General features: G+C 44.5%; 1 protein-coding gene across 1 annotated transcript in view; it reads right to left on the bottom strand.

Annotated features, from left to right (window-relative positions):
- The window catches only part of LOC147121021 (ALK tyrosine kinase receptor-like), a 970,192-nt gene that overhangs the window by 370,046 nt on the left and 579,323 nt on the right, over positions 1-20,823 (bottom strand). The window contains exons 9-10 of the mRNA XM_085977636.1: positions 18,607-18,701; positions 11,696-11,830 (exon numbers count right to left, since the gene is read on the bottom strand). Coding sequence (XP_085833762.1) covers positions 11,696-11,830; positions 18,607-18,701 — 230 coding nt within the window. The remainder of the gene's footprint in view (positions 1-11,695; positions 11,831-18,606; positions 18,702-20,823) is intronic.

Here is a 20,823-nt window from a genome sequence, read left to right as displayed (position 1 = left end):
GAGTATGACATCATTTACCGGCCAGGGGCCCTTAACGAATCCCCAGACGCCCTCTCACGAGGGATGTGTGCCAGCGCCACCGGGGATCGGCTACAGACCCTCCACAACGACCTCTGCCACCCAGGGGTCACACGGCTGTTCCACTTCATAAAGTCCCGCAACTTACCCTACTCGATTGAGGAAGTTCGGTCTCTGACCAGGAACTGCCGCACTTGCGCTGAGTGCAAGCCTCGGTTCTACCGCCCAGATAGAACCCACTTAATCAAAGCTACACGGCCCTTTGAGCGGCTCAGCTTAGATTTCAAGGGCCCCCTCCCGTCAGTCGACCGCAATGTTTACTTCCTGAACATTGTGGGCGAATACTCCCGTTTCCCATTCGCCTTCCCCTGCCCAGACATGACCAGCGCCACGGTCATTAAATGCCTCAACAGCCTGTTCTGCCTGTTCGGTATGCCGAGCTACATCCATACGGATAGGGGGGCGTCCTTCATGAGTGAAGAGCTACGCCAGTACATGCTGTCCAGGGGGATCGCCACGAGCCGTACCACCAGCTACAACCCCCAGGGTAACGGTCAGGTGGAGCGAGAGAACGGGACAGTATGGAAAGCAGTCACTCTAGCTCTAAGGACCAAGGGCCTCCCTACCTCCCGCTGGCAGGAAGTCCTCTCAGATGTGCTCCATTCGATACGGTCGCTATTGTGTACTGCCACTAATGCCACGCCTCATGAACGAATGTTTGTCTTTCCCCGGAAATCCACCTCAGGCGTATCCATGCCGTCATGGCTCTCCACCCCAGGTCCGGTATTTGTACGAAGGCATGTGAGGGGCCACAAGACGGACCCTCTCGTGGAGTCAGTGCACCTTCTCCACGCCAACCCCCAATACGCGTATGTCCGGCACGCCGATGGAAGGGAGGACACTGTGTCCATAAAAGACGTCGCCCCAGCCGGTAACGACAACAACCACGACAACAACAGCAACAACGATCACAGCAACTCTTACCCACCCACTATTCTTTCATCACCCCCAGAAGAACATAGACCAACGGTGCCCTCACCAACTACCCCTTCAACAACCCTGGCGGTGCCCCCGGCAGAGACCCAGGAGGCCACCGGGGACACCCAGCCGACACCCGCGGCACCACAACAGCTACGTCGGTCACAGAGGACTACCAAACCCCCGAACAGACTAAATCTGTAGAAGGGGCGAATGTGATGAAATATGGCATTCATCAGGCACGCTGTATTCCCTGTGTTTGATTGTGCCTGTGGCTGTGACAAGCAGGGGAGTGTAGTTTCAGTTCCATTTCCTTACCTGTATTGTATTGTGTGTAGGGCTCCGCCCATACCTGGCCCCTACTTAAGCAGGCCCCAGCGTGTCTCACAGGCAGTACAGCAGATCTCTGGATGAGAGACACTTCTCCACTGTGTATTACTTTCTGAGTTAATAAAAGCCTTGCTTTGCTCCGTTAACGTTGAGTCGCGGATTCATTGAGGCACATCAGAGAGTATGAGCAGCTAGGGGCTAAATTAAAAAGCAGAACCACAAAGGTAATAATCTCTGGATTACTACCTGAGCCATGAGCGAATTTGCATAGTGTAGATAAGATCAGAGAAATGAACGAGTGGCTCAAAGACTGGTGTGGGAGAAATGGGTTTCGATTTGTGGGGCACTGGCACCAGTACTGGGATAAGAGGGAGCTGTTCCGTTTGGACGGGCTTCACTTGAACCATGCTGGGGCTAGAGTCCTGGCGAATCGAATAACTAGGGCTGTAGAGAGGGCTTTAAACTAAATAGTGGGGGGGAGGGTCCAGGTGAGCGGGAATTTAAAAAGTCAATGAGAAATGAGAAAGCAATAGAGCAGGATAGAGATGGGGGAAATAATAACCAGAGTGTGGCCGGAAGAATGTTTAAAAATAAGAGTGCAACAGAAAATGGGGCCAAAACAAGGAGAAATGGTAAAAAGACAAAGTTAAAAGCTCTATATCTCAATGCACGCAGCATTCATAACAAGACAGATGAGTTGACGGCACAAATAGATACAAATGGGTATGATCTGATCGCCATTACAGAGACGTGGTTGCAAGGTGACCAGGGCTGGGAACTGAATATTCCAGGGTATTTGACAATTCGGAAGGATAGACAGAAAGGAAAGGGAGGTGGGGTGGCTTTGTTGGTAAAGGGTGGGATCAGTGCAGTGGTGAGAAGTGATATTGGCTCAGAAGATCAGAAGATCAAGATGTAGAATCGGTTTGGGTGGAGATAAAAAATAATAAGGGGAAAAAGTCTCTGGTGGGTGTAGTCAACAGGCCCCCGAACAGTAGCAATACTGTTAGACAGTGTATAAATCAACAAATAATGGAGGCCTGTAAAAAAAGTACAGTAATAATCATGGGTGATTTTAATCTCCATATTGGTTGGACAAATCAAATTGGCCATGGTAGCCTTGAGGAGGGGTTCATAGAGTGCATCCGGGATGGTTTCCTAGAACAGTATGTAATGGAACCAACCAGGGAGCGGGCTATCTTGGATCTGGTAATGTGTAATGAGACAGAATTAATAAATGATCTCATAGTAAAGGATCCTCTCGGAAAGAGTGATCATAGCATGGTTGAATTTCAAATTCAGTTGGAGGGTGAGAAAGTTGTATCTCAAACCAGTGTCCTGATCTTAAACAAAGACAATTACAATGGCATGAGGGCAGAACTGGCTAAAGTGGACAAGAAAAATAAATTAAAGGGTAAGGCAGTTGAAATGCAGTGGCGGATATTTAAGGAGATATTTCATAACTCTCAGCAAAAATATATTCCCGTGAGAAAGAAAGATTTTAAGAGAAGGGAGCACATCCGTGGCTAACTAAGGAAGTAAAGGATGGTATCAAGTTGAAAACGAAGGCATACAATGTTGCCAAGATTGGGAGACCAGAGGATTGGGAAATTTTTTTAATCCAGCAAAGGATGACTAAAAAAGTAATAGAGAGATGAATTATGAGAGTAAACTGGCAAGAAATATTAAAACAGATAGTAAGAGCTTCTACAGGTACATAAAAAGGAAGAGAGTAGCTAAAGTAAAGGTTGGTCCCTTAGAGGATGAGACTGGGGAATTAATAATGGGGAACTGGGAAATGGCAGAGACTCTGAACAAATATTTTGTATCTGTCTTCACGGTAGAAGACACTAACAACATCCCAATAATGGATAATCAAGGGGCCACAGGAAGGGGGGTAACTAAAGACAATCACTATCACTAAGGAAAAAGTACTTGGTAAAATAATGGGACTAAAAGACGACAAGTCCCCTGGACCAAATGGCTTGCATCCCAGGGTCTTAAAAGAAGTGGCTGCAGAGATGCATTGGTTGCAATATACCAAAATTCCCTGGACTCTGGAGAGGTCCCAGCGGATTGGAAAACCGCAAACGTAACACCCCTATTTTAAAAAGGAGGGAGACAGAAAACAGGAAACTATAGACCAGTTAGCCTAACATCTGTCGTTGGGAAAATGCTGGAGTCCTTCATTAAGGAAGCAGTAGCAGGGCATTTGGAAAATCATAAAGCAGTCAAGCAGAGTCAGCATGGTTTTATGAAAGGGAAATCATGTTTAACAAATTTGCTGGAGTTCTTTGAGGAGGTAACGAGCAGGGTGGACAAAGGTGAACCAGTGGATGTGGTGTATTTGGATTTCCAGAAGGCATTCAATAAGGTGCCACATAAAAGGTTACTGCATAAGATAAGAGCTCACGTTATTGGGGGTAATATATTAGCATGGATAGAGAATTGGCTAACTAACAGAAAGCAGAGAGTCGGGATAAATGGGTCATTTTCTGGTTGGCAAAAGGTAACTAGTGGGGTGCCACAGGGATCGGTGCTGGGGCCTCAACTATTTACAATTTACATTAATGACCTGGATGAAGGGACCGAGTGTAGTGTAGCTAAGTTTGCAGATGATACAAAGATGGGTGGGAAAGCAAGTTGTGCAGAGGACTCAAAGAACCTGCAAAGAGATATGGACAGGCTAAGTGAGTGGGCAAACATTTGGCAGATGGAGTATAATGTGGGAAAGTGCGAGGTCATCCACTTTGGCAGGAAAAATAAAAAAGCAAATTATTATTTAAATGGAGAGAGATTACAAAATGCTATAGTTCAGAGGGACCTGGGCATCCTTGTGCATGAAACACAAAAAGTTAGCATGCAGGTACAGCAAGTAATCAAAAAGACAAATGGAATGTTGGCCTTTATTTCAAAGGGGTTGGAGTATAAGAGCTGGGAAGTCCTGCTACAACTGTACAGGGTATTGGTGAGACCACACCTTGAGTACTGCGTACAGTTTTAGTCTCCTTATTTAAGGAAGGATATACTTGCATTGGAGGCAGTTCAGAGACGATTCAATAGGTTAATTCCAGAGATGAGGGGGTTGACTTATGAGGAAAGGTTGAGCAGGCTGGGCCTATACTCATTGGAATTTAGAAGAATGAGAGGTGATCTTATTGAAACATATAAGATACTGAGGGGGCTCGACAAGGTAGATGCAGAGAGCATGTTTCCCCTCATGGGGAAATCGAGAACACGGGGACACAGATTTAGAATAAAGGGTCGCCCTTTTAGAACTGAGATGAGGAGGAATTTCTTCTCTCAGAGGGTCATAAATCTGTGGAATTCTCTGCCCCAGAGAGCTGTGGAGGCTGGGTCATTAAATACATTTAAGGTGGGGATAGACATATTTTTGCAAGATAAGGGAGTGAAGGGTTATGGGGAGCGGGCTGGGAAGTGGCTTTGAGCCCAAGATCAGCCATGATCTTACTGAATGGCGGTGCAGGCTCGAAGGGCCAAGTGGCCTATTCCTGCTCCTATTTCTTATGTTCTTATTTCTTATGGTAGAAGGACAGGTAGATAAAGTGGTTAAGAAGCCATACAGGATATTTTCCTTCATTAGCCAAGGCATTGAATATAAGAGCAGAGAGGTTGTGCTAGAACTGTATAAAACACAGTTCTGACGAAAGGTCATTGGCCTGAAACGTTAACTCTGTTTCTCTCGCCACAGATACTGCCTGACCTGCTGAGCATTTCCAGCATTTTCTGTTTGTATTTCAGATTTGCAGTATCCGCAGTATTTTGATTTTGTATAGAACACTAGTTAGGCCACAGCTAGAGTATTGCGTGCAGTTCTGGTTACCATGTTACAGGAAAGATGTGATTGCACCAGAGAGGGTACAGAGGCGATTTACGAGGATGTTGCCAGGACTGGAGAATTTTAGCTATGAGGAAAAATTGGATAGGCTGGGGTTGTTTTCTTTGGAACAGAGGAGGCTGAGGGGAGTTTGAATTGAGGCGTATAAAATTATGAGGGGCCCAGATAGAGTGGATAGAAAGGACCTATTTCCCTTAGCAGAGAGGTCAATAACCAGGGGGCATAGATTTAAAGTAATTGGTAGAAGGATTAGAGGGGTGTTTAGGAGAATTTTTTTCACCCAGAGGGTGGTGGGGGTCTGAAACTCACTGCCTGAAAGGGTGGTAGAGGCAGAAACCCTCATTGCATTTAAAAAGTGCTTGGATGTGCACTTGAAGTGCCGTAACCTACAGGGCTAGGGACCAAGAGCTGAAAAGTGGGATTAGGCTAGATAGCTCTTCCTCGACCGGCGCAGACACAATGAGCTGAATTGCCTTCTTCTGTGCCATAAATTTCTATGACGATTCTATGAAAAATGTCCCACTTGAGTAATTTCAGTTTAACTCACAATGTAGTGGCAATAATCAGAAAAATGCCAAGGTTAACGCAATGGCCACAATAGACAATGAAGAAGACCTATATTGTATCCTTACTGCCAAAAGCAGAGCAGGTGAATGGTGTTAGTGGCAGCCACTACCCTGACCAGATGATGCCACCATGTGTATTCACAGTGGGCCAGTTAGATTGCAGTGCGACCTACAATGTGATCACATCCAAGCAGTTGGGAAATCTCAGCAACAATCACTTTGAAAAGATACACTGGCTTCTAGTAATGTGCAACAAGACTTCTCCTTAATTATTTCAGTCATCTATGAGGTAAAACACCATGGTTAGTATAGATTAATTCATGAAGCAGAGATGTTTTGAGTTATTATTTACTGCAAGATTTTATCAAGCAAAGTATGACAGGTACATTTTATTTTTGGGAATTGTCTTACCACTGAACTTGTTTTTAAACAATCTGCATAGGCAGTGCTTACTCCTGTGCAGGCTGCTTCAACTAGAAAAGTGGATTTTTCCATGAATGCTATTAATGCTGCTGTATGACTGGACAACAAGAGAACAGTTATCACCCTCCACCTCTTAAGATACTGTGCCGGGACAACATGGTCGTTGTCTCATTTGGTCGAGAACTGCCAAGACAAGTCTCCAACCGTACCAGATGGATTCCAGTAACAGGCAGCACTTGGACTCAAACCTAGAACGACTTCTATTTATATAGCATCTTCAACATAGAAATGTTCCAAGGTGTTTTACAGAGGAGAAAAGAGTAAGTAAATACATAAAGGGAATGGGCACCAAGGGGGAGATTTTCTGTTTGAATGGCAAAAAGGCAGGATATTGGCAGTGCTGCCTACCTAATGCAGCAGTCGGAAAGCCCGAGCCATCTTCAGGCATGGGCCTCATCAACATTCTTCTAGTGAGCTGTGGACACCAAACAGGTGAAAATCAGCCAGGGGGAATCTTCGCTTTGGATGGGGAGTGGGGGTCGAGGGGGATAGAAAGGGCTGGCAGCATAGCAGAAGATTTTTGTGAATCTCTTGGCCCCACAAAAATCTGTGAAAAATAACCAAAACTGTACCTTTTTTGGAGAGGCCTCCAGCAGCCCTTTAAGGACTGCAAGTTAGGCATCTCAACGCCTGTAGGATGTGGGACTGGCAGGCGCTGTGCATGCTGAACCCATTTCTCCATGAAAATTGCAATTGGCTTCCTACAATAGGTGTAAGACCTTGATTTGCATATTTAAACAGCCTTTCCCCTGTTTTGGACGGGAATGATGGTCGGCAAGGCCTGTCTAAAAAATTGATTCACACGAGCAAATGGGTGCACAAGGTCGTCCCCAGATCCTCCTCCTCCGGTCGCCCGTTTTTGAGATGAGATAATGGCTAGCAGTTGAAAATCCCACCCAACGTGATAGGGTTCCCAGCTCAGGTTGAGTATTTTCCTGGAGGCTGGATCACGTGATGTTTGAGCAAGTGATATTTGATCACATGACACGCTATCATGTTTGATCACACAATGTAATATTTTATCACTGTTTGCAAATGTTATTGCATTTGCATTAGATGAGTATCTCAGTGCCCTCGCATTCCTGATTAAGTCATGGTACACAAGATTTTTTTAAAACTAGATGCACAACTTGGACAGAAATGTTTGGAATCATCTTATGTTTACATTTATTACGTGTGCCAGAATTGGCGTGGCCAAGGATAAAATCAATGGCAAACTGCCCATATACATCTGCAACTTTGCATAGACGACAGGTGTTGTAACTGGCTGATTTACAATTATGTCATATGCTATAAAATAAACTTGTTTTAGAATGTGAGAAAGCGAGACAAAGAACCTTTCATTTATACACAACTCTGGCACCTTAATCCAGGCTCAGCAAATAAACCTATGCAGGCTGATTGAGAGGCACTGCACCATTTGTAATGCTCTCTCCAGTTAGGGTAACTTCACGGAGTGTTTGTCTGACAGCCAGTTTCTTTTCTTTAAAGCAGAAAGCCCAGAGTACTCGCTGGACATTTAAAACTGATTCCAAATTGGACCCTGGCACATAAGATCTTTCACAGGTACATTTACTAGACACAGTGACCAATTTGAAGCACAGGGTTTTTGGCGCAAACACCATGGGCTGGATTTTCATTCGGCAGTCGGGAAGGAGGCGGGACTACAACTTTCGGGTTTTAGTCCTGCCTCAATCGACGTCCGGCCAATCGACGCGATTTTCCCTTGATTGACCTTGTTGAGCCCGCCCAGCGGGCTCAGCAGGCCAATTAAAGGCCACCCGGCAACAGGTGACGTCACAGACTGAAATTTCATCTGTCAAGACGTGTTGACAGATGAAATATCAGTGTTTCACAGTTGTTTGAAGATGTCAAACACTGACAGTCTTACTTCTAACCCAAGTCCTTCTATGCAGACTCAGTTAGAACTGTCACCGGCACTGAAAGCTGAAGGCTGTCACTTTTGACAGTTCGCAGCCATTCAGCTTTCTGTGCCAGCTGAGTGATGGACTCCCGATGCCTAGAGGAAGAAAGGCTGTTATGGTAAGTACAGGTAATTTAAACTTCTTTACACACTTTAGACACACCAAACACACTTACCTTTGCACTCATGCACCCATCACTCACCTGAACACCGACATCGCGACCCCTCCAAGTCCTTCAACCCGACGGCCCGCCTGCTCTAACCTGGCGTGGTTTGGAGCCGTCGGGAATCCCACACGATACCCCTCAAAATAGGGATTAAGCTAAAAACTGCCTGTTAACTTCCTGTTAACAGGCAGTTAATTGGCACTAATCCCTTCCCGCCTTGGGTCGGCGGGTCCCCGCCTCCTCTGAAACTTACGTGGAGGCGGGTTTTGGGCGGGATGGTGTCGGGACCCCCGAATTCGGGATTTTTGTGTGAGGAAGAAAGCTGTAGACTGCAGGAAGATATCAATGGACTGGTCAGGTGGGCAGAACAGTGGCAAATGGAATTCAATCTGGAGAATTTGGGATTTTTGCCCCCCGCACGCCTAAAAGCCCGCCTCACGGCACACTGAAAATCTGGCCCAACAGTCAGATCAGATTGCAAAAAAGATGCCCTATTTCTCAAAAGAACATAAGAATTAGGAGCAGGAGTAGGAGATACGGCCCCTCGAGCCTGCTCCACCATTCAATAAGATCATGGCTGATCTTCAATCTCAACTCCACTTTCCTGCCCGATCCCCATATCCCTTGATTCCCCTAGAGTCCAAAAATCTAACTATTTCAGTCTTGACTATACTAAAGGGTATATTCTCACATTTTTACAGTCAGAATAATAACTTTGCTTACTAGTTGTAAACTTGTAGGCTGTGGAAGGTGAAAGTTTTCCAATTATAGGCTTGGAATTTCCTTATGGCTGGTCCAAGAACTGCTTTTCTGACCAACCTGCCTTGTCAAAAACCTTGCTAAAATCCATGTAGACTACATCGCTACCCTCATCGACCCTCCTCGTTACCTCCACAAAAAATTCAATCAGGTTAGTCAGACACAACCTTCCCTTAACAAATCCATGCTGACTGTCCTTGATTAATCCGTGCCTTTCTAAATGATGATTGATACTGTCCCTCAGAATTTTTTCCAATAATTTTCCCACCACCGAGTTTAGGTTGACTGGCCTGTAATTACTCAGTCTATCCCTTTCTCCCTTTTTAAACAACTGCACAACATTAGCAGTTAGAGAGAGCATGAAATAATATTGGCAAATAAAATCAAGGAAAACCCAAAGATGTTTTATAAATACATAGGGCTAGAAATTCATTATAGCCAAGAAATGGGCAGTTTAGACTAAATAAAATTAAGTTGCGCCAGCTGAAAATGGTCCAGGATGCATTCAAAATTCATGCTCACGATTCTAGTCTAAAAGCTCAAGCTCATCGGCGTTACATGAAAAGATGGACCAATATCGTGGGCAATCTAATTGAAAGTTATGATTGCCACAGGCTTTTTTCACTACTTAGAGGGGAGGTTCATTGATGCTGCAGCACCTCATTCTCAGCATTGTTTGGTGTGCCCAACAACCATAAGAAGAAGGACAAGGAGAAGGGAGAGTTCTTTACATATCCTGATGGCAGATCGTCACCCTAGGGAGAGCCCAGAAGTTCTTGGATGAAGCTCTGGTTTTCGCAGTGGAGAGAAGGCGGGCGATCCTGTACCCGCCAACTGGCAGGAGGCCCTCGCCACAAGTCTGCTGCACTATGTGGAGGGAGGTGGCATACCACGTCACGGGCAGCACTGTGGTCCCCAGGTCCCACAGCCAGTGCAAGAAGTTGTTTAATGATCTCACATGGGTGGTTAGGGTGAGTGAAGACTTCAACAAATGCTACATACCACCATCTGTACCACAAATTTCACACACAGCTCAATGCACCACACCCCCAGCACTCATCCACCGACAATCTCTACCTAGCAACACTCACACCCACATCTCACACCTTGCACACAATGACAGCTATTCAACTCTGGCAGGCACATCACCCAAACACATTGCACCACACTCATTCACACACTTTCCTTTCTCTTGCAGGCCAAGATGGCTCACAACCAGCGTGAGCAGGAGCAGACAGGCGGGAGCCAAGCCCACATTGAAGAGCTGAGCCAGCTGGAGACGAGAGTGCTGGAGGTCATTGTTGCCAGGTCATCATTACCATGGTCACTGGCGATGTTGACCCCCTTGGGGACAACAACGGTATGTTTATTCCTATTCCTTCTTCTCACATCCCACATCCCCCTCAGCCCACAATCTTTTCTCACTTTCAAGCTACTCATGCCGTATGCATGCATTTCTGCCTTCCTGCCCCCCTCCCCTTACCCCTTAATACTTTCTCCCTCACTATGTTTATCCCATCTAATATTTCACATTCCTCCTCCTTAACTATAATGTCTGCATCGTCCCTCTCTTTTGTGAAGACAGACGCAAAGTATTCATTAAGAACCATACCCCCGTCTTCCGCCTCTACACACAAGCTTCCTTTTTGGTCTCTAATAGGCCCTACTCTTTCCTGAGGTATCCTCTTGCTCTTTATGTATTTATACAACATCTTTGGGTTTTCCTTGATTTTACTTGAATAAAAATATAACATGAATAAAAATATCAATGTAGGCCACAGATGCACACCTCTGTGTTACAGAACAACATCAGCAAGATGCCTAGGAACAGGTTGTCTCTTCGCTGCAGCACGGTGTGGGCGAAGACAAGGATAAGGACAAAACTATTTTTTAAATGGAAAAAAACCTTGGAGGCCAAAATTCCTTGGTTGAGAGGTGGCGAAACTGGGATCGATAATTCGGGAGGGCAGGAATTTGGCGTGGGACCTGATCTGCTGGGTTTCTGTCCCATGCAAGAAGCCTCTTAAATTCCAATTGGGGAACAGGTAGGCAAGTCCTTCGCTTGGCCCACTATATCTACAGCAAGTTTTAGGGACATGACCAGGATATTGAAACAAAACAAAGAGAAGCACGTTTGCACAGATTTGACTCCAACATGATTTTTGGCAAAACCGCCCCCCCCCCACAAAATGTAGTTTGTGGAAGTTTCACTTCATGACGAGCACAGGGTTGTAGACTAAGCTCACCATATGCCACATCATTCTAATCATCCTTATAAGACAACACCTATTTCCAATTAAGTATGTGTTTACACTGCTGATGACTATTCATTTTATCATATATACTTGGAACCAAATCCTTAGAAAATGCTATCACACATAATCATTAGTGGTGTTATAGTTTGTTTCTTAAACCTCATTGTTACACAGCCTTGTTTAATTCAAGCACGGTCTCAAAAGGTGAACGTCTCAAGATTCAATACACCCAAAAGGCCATGTAAGATTCTCAAACGGAAGCCTTAAAACTGGAAACATTGGGTACACCTTTGGAAATCTACATTCCAAAAACAATTTTTAAAAATGGCATATTCATTATTTTGTATAGTTCATACCTGACAGAGCACTGACTTCAGTCTCCTCTTGTACCTTCTTACTGGCCGCTACAGCAGTCTTGTTCAGAAAGGCTCGTCCTAGCAGGTGCTCGCTTGACTTAGCAGAATAACTTTTGTCCAAGCTCTCTACATTACCTGTAGAAAAGAAAAAAAATCAAATGTTAGTGTGTACGAGGTTTGTGAGAATAACTGGAAAGACTTGTGATAAACTACCAAAACATCTACCGAGTATCATTTATCTAATCAATTGTGGATTGTCACTCAATGAATATATCATAATCGCAAATCCTTTGGTTTGGATTTCATCACCAATCAATTGAACAGAGCACAGTGACCTTCTCTATCTGCCATGAAAGCTTGTCATCTGACAGGTGATCGCTCTCTCGACTCCAACCTCCAAACATCTCTTATGACATTTTTTACTGTCTCTATTTTACCGATTATGGTCATTCCTCCTAAGCTCCACATATTTTTCCTACTTTTTGCCTTTTCAGTGTTGCAATATAACTGAATGCACAGCTTCCTATCTAAGTCATTAGGCAAATTTTTCTCAGTTACAACTGCTATTTTTGGTTGATAATGGGGTCGGGAAATGGGGTGGAAAAAGGGGCAAGGACCCATAACGCCAGATCCCTGACTATTTTTTGATTTGACAAATTTTGCAGTACCACCCAAATACAGGCGGGCTTATTTAAATGAGGCTGTAATGACGTGGTGATGTCATATCACCAATTTCCCGTTATTACTGCCTAATTTCCAATGGACAGAAGTGACACCTACACAAAACAGGCAACCAGTATTGTTAGGTGCTAGGAAAGGTGCTTCCACCGTCTTCCCTTGGGAGCCAATTCCTTGGATTTAACATTCGCTCACTAAAATAATGTATCTGCAGATTAGTTTTGAATTTAACCCCCCCCCCCCTTCAAGCACAGGCCGTGTCCTCTGGTTCTACTGTTCTGGCCAAGGTGAAACAGCTTGTCATGGTCTACATTATCTAGTCCCTTTGCAATCCTAAAAATAGTAATCATGTCACCTCTCAATCTTCTCTTTTGGAGTGAGAATATGCCCAATTTTCAGAATCGCTGCTCCATAATCCAATTCCTCCAACCCTAAATCACTTTGGTTTCTCTCTTCCGTATGCTTTCAATAGCTGCAATATCCTTTTTCTACTGTGGTGACCGAAACTGTACACAGCATTCTAAGTGTGGTCACACCAATGATTTATAGTGTAATATCATACACTCGAATGCTTGCTTTCCTGGTAGTTGCCGAAATGCCTTCATTTTAAGGCAGTCTCCCGTGCCTGCACTCAATGAGCCAGAAAGGCAAGTGTCAGGGTGGATCCTGGGAAATCAAGGTCATGGCTGATGACACCTGAGCACTTTCCCAGGATAAGAACTGAGCACCACTATATTGACATTTAAAGGCATGTGGATACAGTAGCATAGTAGTTATGTTACTGGACAAGTAATCTGGGACTAATTTTGACCCAATGACGATGAAGGATCGGCAATATACTTCTAAGTCAGGATGGTGTGTGACTTGGAGGGGAACTTGGAGGTGGTGGTGTTCCCATGCATCTGCTGTCCTTGTCCTTCTAGGTGGAAGAGGTCGCGGGTTTGGGAGGTGCTGCCGAAGAAGCCTTGGCGAGTTGCTGCAGTGCATCTTGTAGATGGGACACACTGCAGCCACAGTACGCCGGTGGTGGAGGGAGTGAAAATTTAACGTGGTGGATGGGGAGCCAATCAAGCAGGCTGCTTTGTTCTGGATGGTATCGAGTTTCTTGAGTGTTGTTGGAGCTGCACTCATCCAGGCAAGTGGAGGGTATTCCATCACACTCTTTACTTGTGCCTTGTAGATGGTGGAAAGGCTTTGGGGAGTCAGGAGGTGAGACACTCGCCGCAGAATATCTAGCCTCTGACCTGCTCTTGTTGCCACATTATTTATGTGGCTGGTCCAGTTAAGTTTCTGGTCAATGGTGATCCCCAGGATGTTGATGGTGGGGGATTCGGCGATGGTAATGCCGTTGAATGTTAAGGGGTGGTGGTTAGACTCTCGCTTGTTGGAGATAGTCATTGACTGGCACTTCTGTGGTGCGAATGTTACCTGCCACTTATCAGCCCAAGCCTGAACGTCGTCCAGGTCTTGTTGCATGCGGCATGGACTGCTTCATTATTTGAGGAGTTGTGAATGGCGCTGAACACTGCAGTCATCAGGAAACATCCCCATTTCTGACCTTATGTTGGAGGGAAGGTCATTGATGAAGCAGCTGAAGATGGTTGGGCCTAGGCACTGCCCTGAAGAACTCTCTATATCTATCAGTAGCAATCTGAGGATTCAGGACTAATAGGTTCTTTATTTTCTTGCAATAATTTAGAAAATGCATCTAAAATAATCTGTACCCACTGCTTTCTAAAACAAGAGTATAGTCTAGAAATTCCTATCGGCAATATTAGCAGACAAACTCTTGACATGCTAATATGACATTCCTTTGTCCACTCATTTAACACTAATTTCAAATCGAATAGCACTTTTGTTAAAATAGCTGACAGAGAAATGTCATATGAACACATTAAGCACTTGTACGCTCCTATCACCAGCAGTGATTTCAAGGCTTCTGTCACAAATTTCCAACAATCACAGCCTACGTCCTTGAAGTATTTTTAGAATAGTTCTGCATGCTAATATTATGATTCATCAGTCCAGTTAATTCCAAACTAGCTATGTGTGCATTGACAAGCTGAAAAAAGCACTGACATGGCTGACAAGACAACAGACTAAAACATTTTAGAATTTCCATCTTGAGTTACAGATGCTGTAACTTCTCTCTTCATTCAGATGCACACCAGTCTTTTTGGAGGTGCTAACCAAAGTTGTTTTTTTGCATTTTTTGGCACAATCTTTGTGCTCGTCAAGATGAGGGACGTCAGTGCTCGGGAACGGAACATCTTGTACCGATTTAATTTAATCTGGTCTGTTGGAATACGGAAAAACATGACTAACTTTTCATGTTTCAATTAACAATTTATTAGTGAGTTAGTTTTCAGTCAGCCTTCATTCTCTAGATGCCAACTTTATTTACGTTTTGTTGATTACTGTATTATTTTTCCCACACAATAAATATAAAACTCAGCTACAGATTACTTGCTCCTGTTACTATTCCTTTTCTCATTCCTTGTTATTCACACTCTCGTTTCTTGAACTGTCAATTGCTAGGAGGATCAGCTTCAATTAATTTTCACTGACCATTCAACTTAATTCAATGCTACCCCTGTTGCTTGTCAATCGTAGGTCTCGCCAATTTTGATACACTTTGTTTCCACAACTCCTGTCAACAATGCATCCACGAACTGACTTTTTTTTCCCTGTCCTGACCTAAGTTTTCATTTTATATGAAGACCGACACATTAACTTCCTGTTGTTCTCTGCTATATCTCGTAACTCGTAGCCTAGCGAGGGGTGGGAGCAGGCTCGTGTGGAGCATAAAAGCTGGCGTAGACCAGGCGGGCCGAATGGCCTGTTTGTGTGCTGTAGACTTGATGTAACTCCATCGGAGTCCACATCACGGAAAACCTCTCCTGGTCCCTCAACATCTCCTCTCTGGTGAAGAAGGCCCAGCAGCGCCTATATTTCTTGAGGAGGCTGAAGGGATGTAATCTGTCACCCCTGATCCTCTCTAACTTCTACCGCTGCACTATAGAGAGCATCCTGACAAACTGTATCACGGTATGGTATGGCAGCTGTAGCTCCCATGACCGGAAAGCCCTGCAGCGGGTAGTCAAAACTGCCCAACGCATTACCGGCACCCGGCTACCGACCATAGAGCATATATATCAGAAACGCTGCCTACGGAGGGCACGGTCCATCATCAAAGACCCTACCCACCCCAGCCACAGTCTGTTCGCCCTCCTACCATCTGGAAGATGCTACAGATGCATTTGCACCCGTACGACCAGATTTAGGAACAGCTTCTTTCCCAGGGCTGTCATCCTACTGAACTCCACAAATAAACACTAAAGCCTGCACATCTGCCAATGCACTTTATTATGGTCATACTTATGCTAATATACTGCAAGCCAAATGTATAAATGTATGTTGAATGTTTAAGTGTCCTAATCCAAATTGTACACTCTCGGGAGCCGCAAACCTACATTTCGTTGTACTGCACTTGTGCACTAACAATGACAATAAAAGTTGATTTGATTTGATTTGATTTGAAGTCGGACAAGCTGGTAGTGGAAAATTGACAGCAGTTCCATCTCGCTGGACCACAATTCATTCCCGGCTACAGCATATTTTCTGGGGTTACTGGCACCAGGTGGGTTTCCCGCTTTAAATCTCGCCATTTAAGCAGTTTGGAAGATAAGGAGATAGAAGAAAAGCTGTGAATGATACCAGCCAAGGAAATCTGCACAAGGGGTGCTCTGTGCCCATCTACTGGAACGCTCATGCTGTATTCACAGGCCAGGTCTTGTTTTGGCAGACAATTAGTCCATTTAGAGGCTCCTTTACCCAAAGCGAGTTGGGATAGCAGACCTGATGACACCACTAATGTGTGTGAATGTCTGACTGAACATAATGGCAGATGCTTCCTCAGAAACACCCCAATCATCATATGTTATGCTCTCAGTGGCACTGCATGAAATAATATATGCCGGGATTATTATGTCCGTGTGTAATTGAGACACGGACTGCAGGGGTTGGTTATAACAGGTCTTTACTGAGTGGAGACAAACTGGAACTAACTATGCAAAGTTACTACACAGGCTTATGTACAGGGGTGGTCACTACTGGTACTGCAGTATACAGGGGCTGCAGAATATAGTTCCTTCTGCAAAGTACATACACTACAGGGATGACGAACAGGCAGCACTCCTTGTTTGCCTGCACCTGCCAAGATCTCACCAAACATGTCTGCAGGCCCTGGCAAACATGCCTGGCAATGACCGTGAGGTACCACCTTCACAGATTCCGACCCATATTTTCAGCTTTTGGCACGCAAGGATTTATTTTCTGAATCCACATCCATGGCGGGAGCCATGATGCATCAGCTTCACTTACTTATATTTTATAGGCCCCTTGGCAAATGCTACCATTGACAGTGATGGCATGAAAAAATGGATCTACAATTCTGCCAATGAGATAAGGGAGCCAGATTTTGGAGTCTAAATTTCAGGGTGCCAGTTCAAGATGCCAGTGTCCTGGAATTCAAACTAAAGGAGTGCAGGTGTAATAGGGGCTTTAGGCACATATTGCTTGGGAGACATCCTAATAAATTTCTGTTGAATATCAAGATATACCACATCACCACATTAGCATTATTCCACAGTTATGCCATATCTTTAACTTGTTCCAATAAATTTGTTATGCATGATTCATGTTCATGTCAATTTGAATGATCGTTTTTACTTTTATTAAATATGCTTGCGCTTAAATTGTTTCCTGCACAATAGATCTCAATGTTTTTCCTATTATAGCTACCAAGCTTACAGAGCTATAATTCCCAGGAATATAACTTAGAGCAAGCCAGTGCATTTAAAGGCAGCAAAAGAGCAGACTTTTAACCTGACATTCAGTCAGGACTGGTTCTGACATCAGGTCCCTGATGTGAAAGAACCGAGTGCAACTGCTGCTCTACCCAGAGCCCAAAGATCACTCGTTTCGACATGCGGTTCTTAAACCTTCAGACAGCTTTACCTTCTTCACCCAGCCACTCGTCTGTTTTTCATTGGATGAATTCTATCTTCAACACTTGCATGATCACACAGCAGGGAGATACCAACAAATATCCTTAAGATTTTGAATGCACTTTTCTTTTTAATAATGTTTTCTAAACCAGCTAGGAATGTTTATTTTCTTTTGCTTTTTTGGATTTTTATGCTCATCAAGTTGAGGGATGTCAATTATTGGGGATGGGGATGACAGAATAAAATGCTGTCTATTCTTCCCCAGTAAAGGACCTTAGTCACAAACTCAGAAGAGCATCCCTACTGCATCTCATTTTCCAACATTAGCCATCCCTATGGTCTCTCTAAAAAGACTGACAACTTTGATCCAGGTTGTGCTGAATGATGGGCAGTTTTCTGCTGTGGAGCCATGGACGGTACTGGAATTTTACAAAGCACTCTTACATCTGCAGACAAAGGAAACTTTCATACCATCAATACAAGTCCATCACACGAATCAAACTTAGGCCCGAGAGATAAAGTACAGTGCTCTAACCCACTGCACCACCCAGTTTCCCTCCTTGGCTCTTTGTATCTATATGACGTGTGCTTATCTGCTGTCAAACACACATTTTAAATACTTTACAGCCTTCTGGACTTAACATCGAGTTCAACAATTTCAGACTATAAATTGGCCCCTGTAGTTCTTCATTTTTTTCTCTTGTTTCCTCACATGGTAGCTGTTAATGTTGCTGCCATCATCATTCACACATCATCTAGAGCTATCTTTTGTTTCTTAACTTGTCCCATTACCTCTCCTTTTGCCTTGCACTATCATCCCTTTTGCCAGTCAATCTCTCCTGTCTTCCATCCTATGACAGACCTTCCCTTTGTTCTTTCCTCCCCTCCGCCCTGCCCCCGCTTAAAAATCTCTCCTCCCGAACCTTTTCCAGTTCTGACGAAGGGTTCGACCCAAAACATTGACTCTGTTTCTCCTCGATGCTGCCTGGCCGGCTGAGTGTTTCCAGCACTTTCTGTTGTTATTTAAAATACTAACTATAGAGGATCCTTGAGCAATTCAATTGCAATTGCTCCAAATGGAGAAGTAACCCTGGGGAATGCCAGAGGCTGAATCCGCCTCTCTATTTATTCACAAAGGTTACATTCTGACACCGTAACTTGTTAAGGATCCAGTATTATAAAACAGAAAAGAAAGGAATGCACAAGCGTAATGATTATACTCACTTGCTAGATAACAGTCAAGGCTGAGAGTTACATTATCCAGCGCAATGACTGCACTTGACTCTTCAGTCCATACAGTGTTCAGCTGTAGCCAGAACCTGTGAAAACAATAATCTGGATGAAACTGATATTTTTTCTGCAGTAAAATCACACAAAGGTCTTTGAAGGTCGCTGACTCTATCTTTATTTTATTTAAATGATCACTTGAGGATCAGCACAATGGAAAATGCAAAAGAAAATCAATTCTGCCTCACACCAAAATATTCAGTCCTCATAGGTCAGATAGAGCAAATAATTATTTAGAAAAAAAAAGGAAGTCATATTCCAAAATAAAACAGCAATAAATGAAAACAAAGGTGGTTTTATGGTGATTATTGGTTTAAAAAAACAGAAATCATCCAATTAGTCTTGCAAAACCCAGGTTGTAAAATCCATTAAAAATGTTAGTCTATGCTACAGAATTTTATTTGCTCTGGTTAAACAGGAAGAGAACCTTTCATTTGGTCTGCTTGTAATATTAATAATCTCTCTGGGAACTCACCACATGAGGCATCATGGGAGCCAGCCTACCATTGTAAAATAAGGGAACACAAAAAGGCCACTTGGCTAAAAGCACCAATCCCTTTTTCTGGGTTGATCCCAGCGCTGCCTACTTGTCCTTTCTCCATATCCCTCTTAAATACATCGGCACCAAATCTCCTCATCCTAATGCTCCACATACTCTAGTTTTGGGGGCATTAGGATTAGGATAAAAGGACCATAATGCTTGGTCCCAAGCCACTTTGCAATTGATATGCATTTCGTGGAGCATCTTCAGAAGGAACGAAACATGGCGGAGCATTTACATTTTATAAATGCTGCAGGGGCGATGGCGGAATACCTCCATTATCATTTGATGGGGATCCTGCCGGCATTCACTAGCAAAGAAGACCATCCAAGGAAACTGTTCAAATCACAGCATCTGTAAAGGGACAGCTAGCGGCCCTCTGGGGCTTCTGCAAAGATAAATAGGTATATTTTCTGATGTAGCAGGGATGCACTGTGGTGCTGGAGGCTATTTGGCTGGCATTTCTGACAGCTGCCAGCAGGCCTCTACTTAACTGCTAGTTCATGCTGCTGTGGGCCATTAATGCCTTTGGAGCTGGAGCAAAGTAGACACAAGAGAGCAGGAGCAGCTGGGAGAAGTGGGAGGAGGACGCCATACCCATAGTGGGCCTTCAAAGCTCGTCTTACCTCAACTTCACCGAGGAGCAATGCTGCTGCCACAACTGGAGCCTTGCACCAGGACATGGCCAGCACTGCCTGTGGCTGTCAAGATCACTGTGGCCCTTAACTTTTTTGCAACTTGACTCCTTCCAGGCTGCAGCAGGTGACATCAACGACATCCCCCAGTTTGCTGTGCACCATTATACCAGGGAGATCTCCGAGGTTCTCTAAACTAGGAGGTGCAGTTACATCACAGGACGAGAGAGCACTAGGCTTCGCCCACATTGTAGGCTTCCCACGGTGCCATAGACTGCACGCACGTGCTCCCCATCACCATCCTGGAATCTTTCTGAATGTACAGGGATTCCAATCCTTCAATGTCCAACTTGTTTGCGACCACAGGCAGGTCTGTGCCTGGTTTCCTGGCAGCAGACACGATTCATTCATTTGGCGCTAGTCCTCTGTGCCTCCTTTATTCCAATCAGGCTGTCATGTCACAGGCTGGCCACTGGGCAACAAGGGGTATCCCCTTTAGACATCGCCCATAACTCCTGTCAGGAACCCGGGTGCAACTATAGAGCTGGACTACAACAAAAGTCATGTTGCCACCAGAAACATCATCGACAGACAGTCAGCATACTCAAGCAATGCTTCCACTGCCTGACTGTTTAGGAGGAGCTTTGCAGTACAAGCCTGGCCATGTACTGAATCCAGATTCGTGGTCATGTGTTGCAACCTGCACAATTCCATTTGTGTATAATATTTAACAGGAATAATTAAAAATTACTGTTGTGCAACCCCTTACTGCCTCTCTTCTGTGCTTGCTTATCTATCATAGTGCTCCGACGAATTGTATCCCCAGCAGCTGCAGCTTGGAAGGTGGAAGGCGGCAGAGCTTCCATTGAGGATATTTCAAATGGCCGTGCTCGGCGACCTTGAGCACCTCTGGGCCTTGAGGGACCGGCTGAAGACTGCGGCATCTCGGCGTGGGCTGGGGCAGTCTGTTTTCTGCAT

The sequence above is a fragment of the Somniosus microcephalus genome, chromosome 3, assembly GCF_052327205.1.
Source record: "Somniosus microcephalus isolate GS21.2 chromosome 3, FLI_Smic_1.0, whole genome shotgun sequence".
NCBI classification, from domain to species: Eukaryota; Metazoa; Chordata; class Chondrichthyes; order Squaliformes; family Somniosidae; genus Somniosus; species Somniosus microcephalus.
The sequence above is the reverse complement of the archived record's forward strand: the minus strand, read 5'-3'. Positions and strand labels throughout refer to the sequence as shown.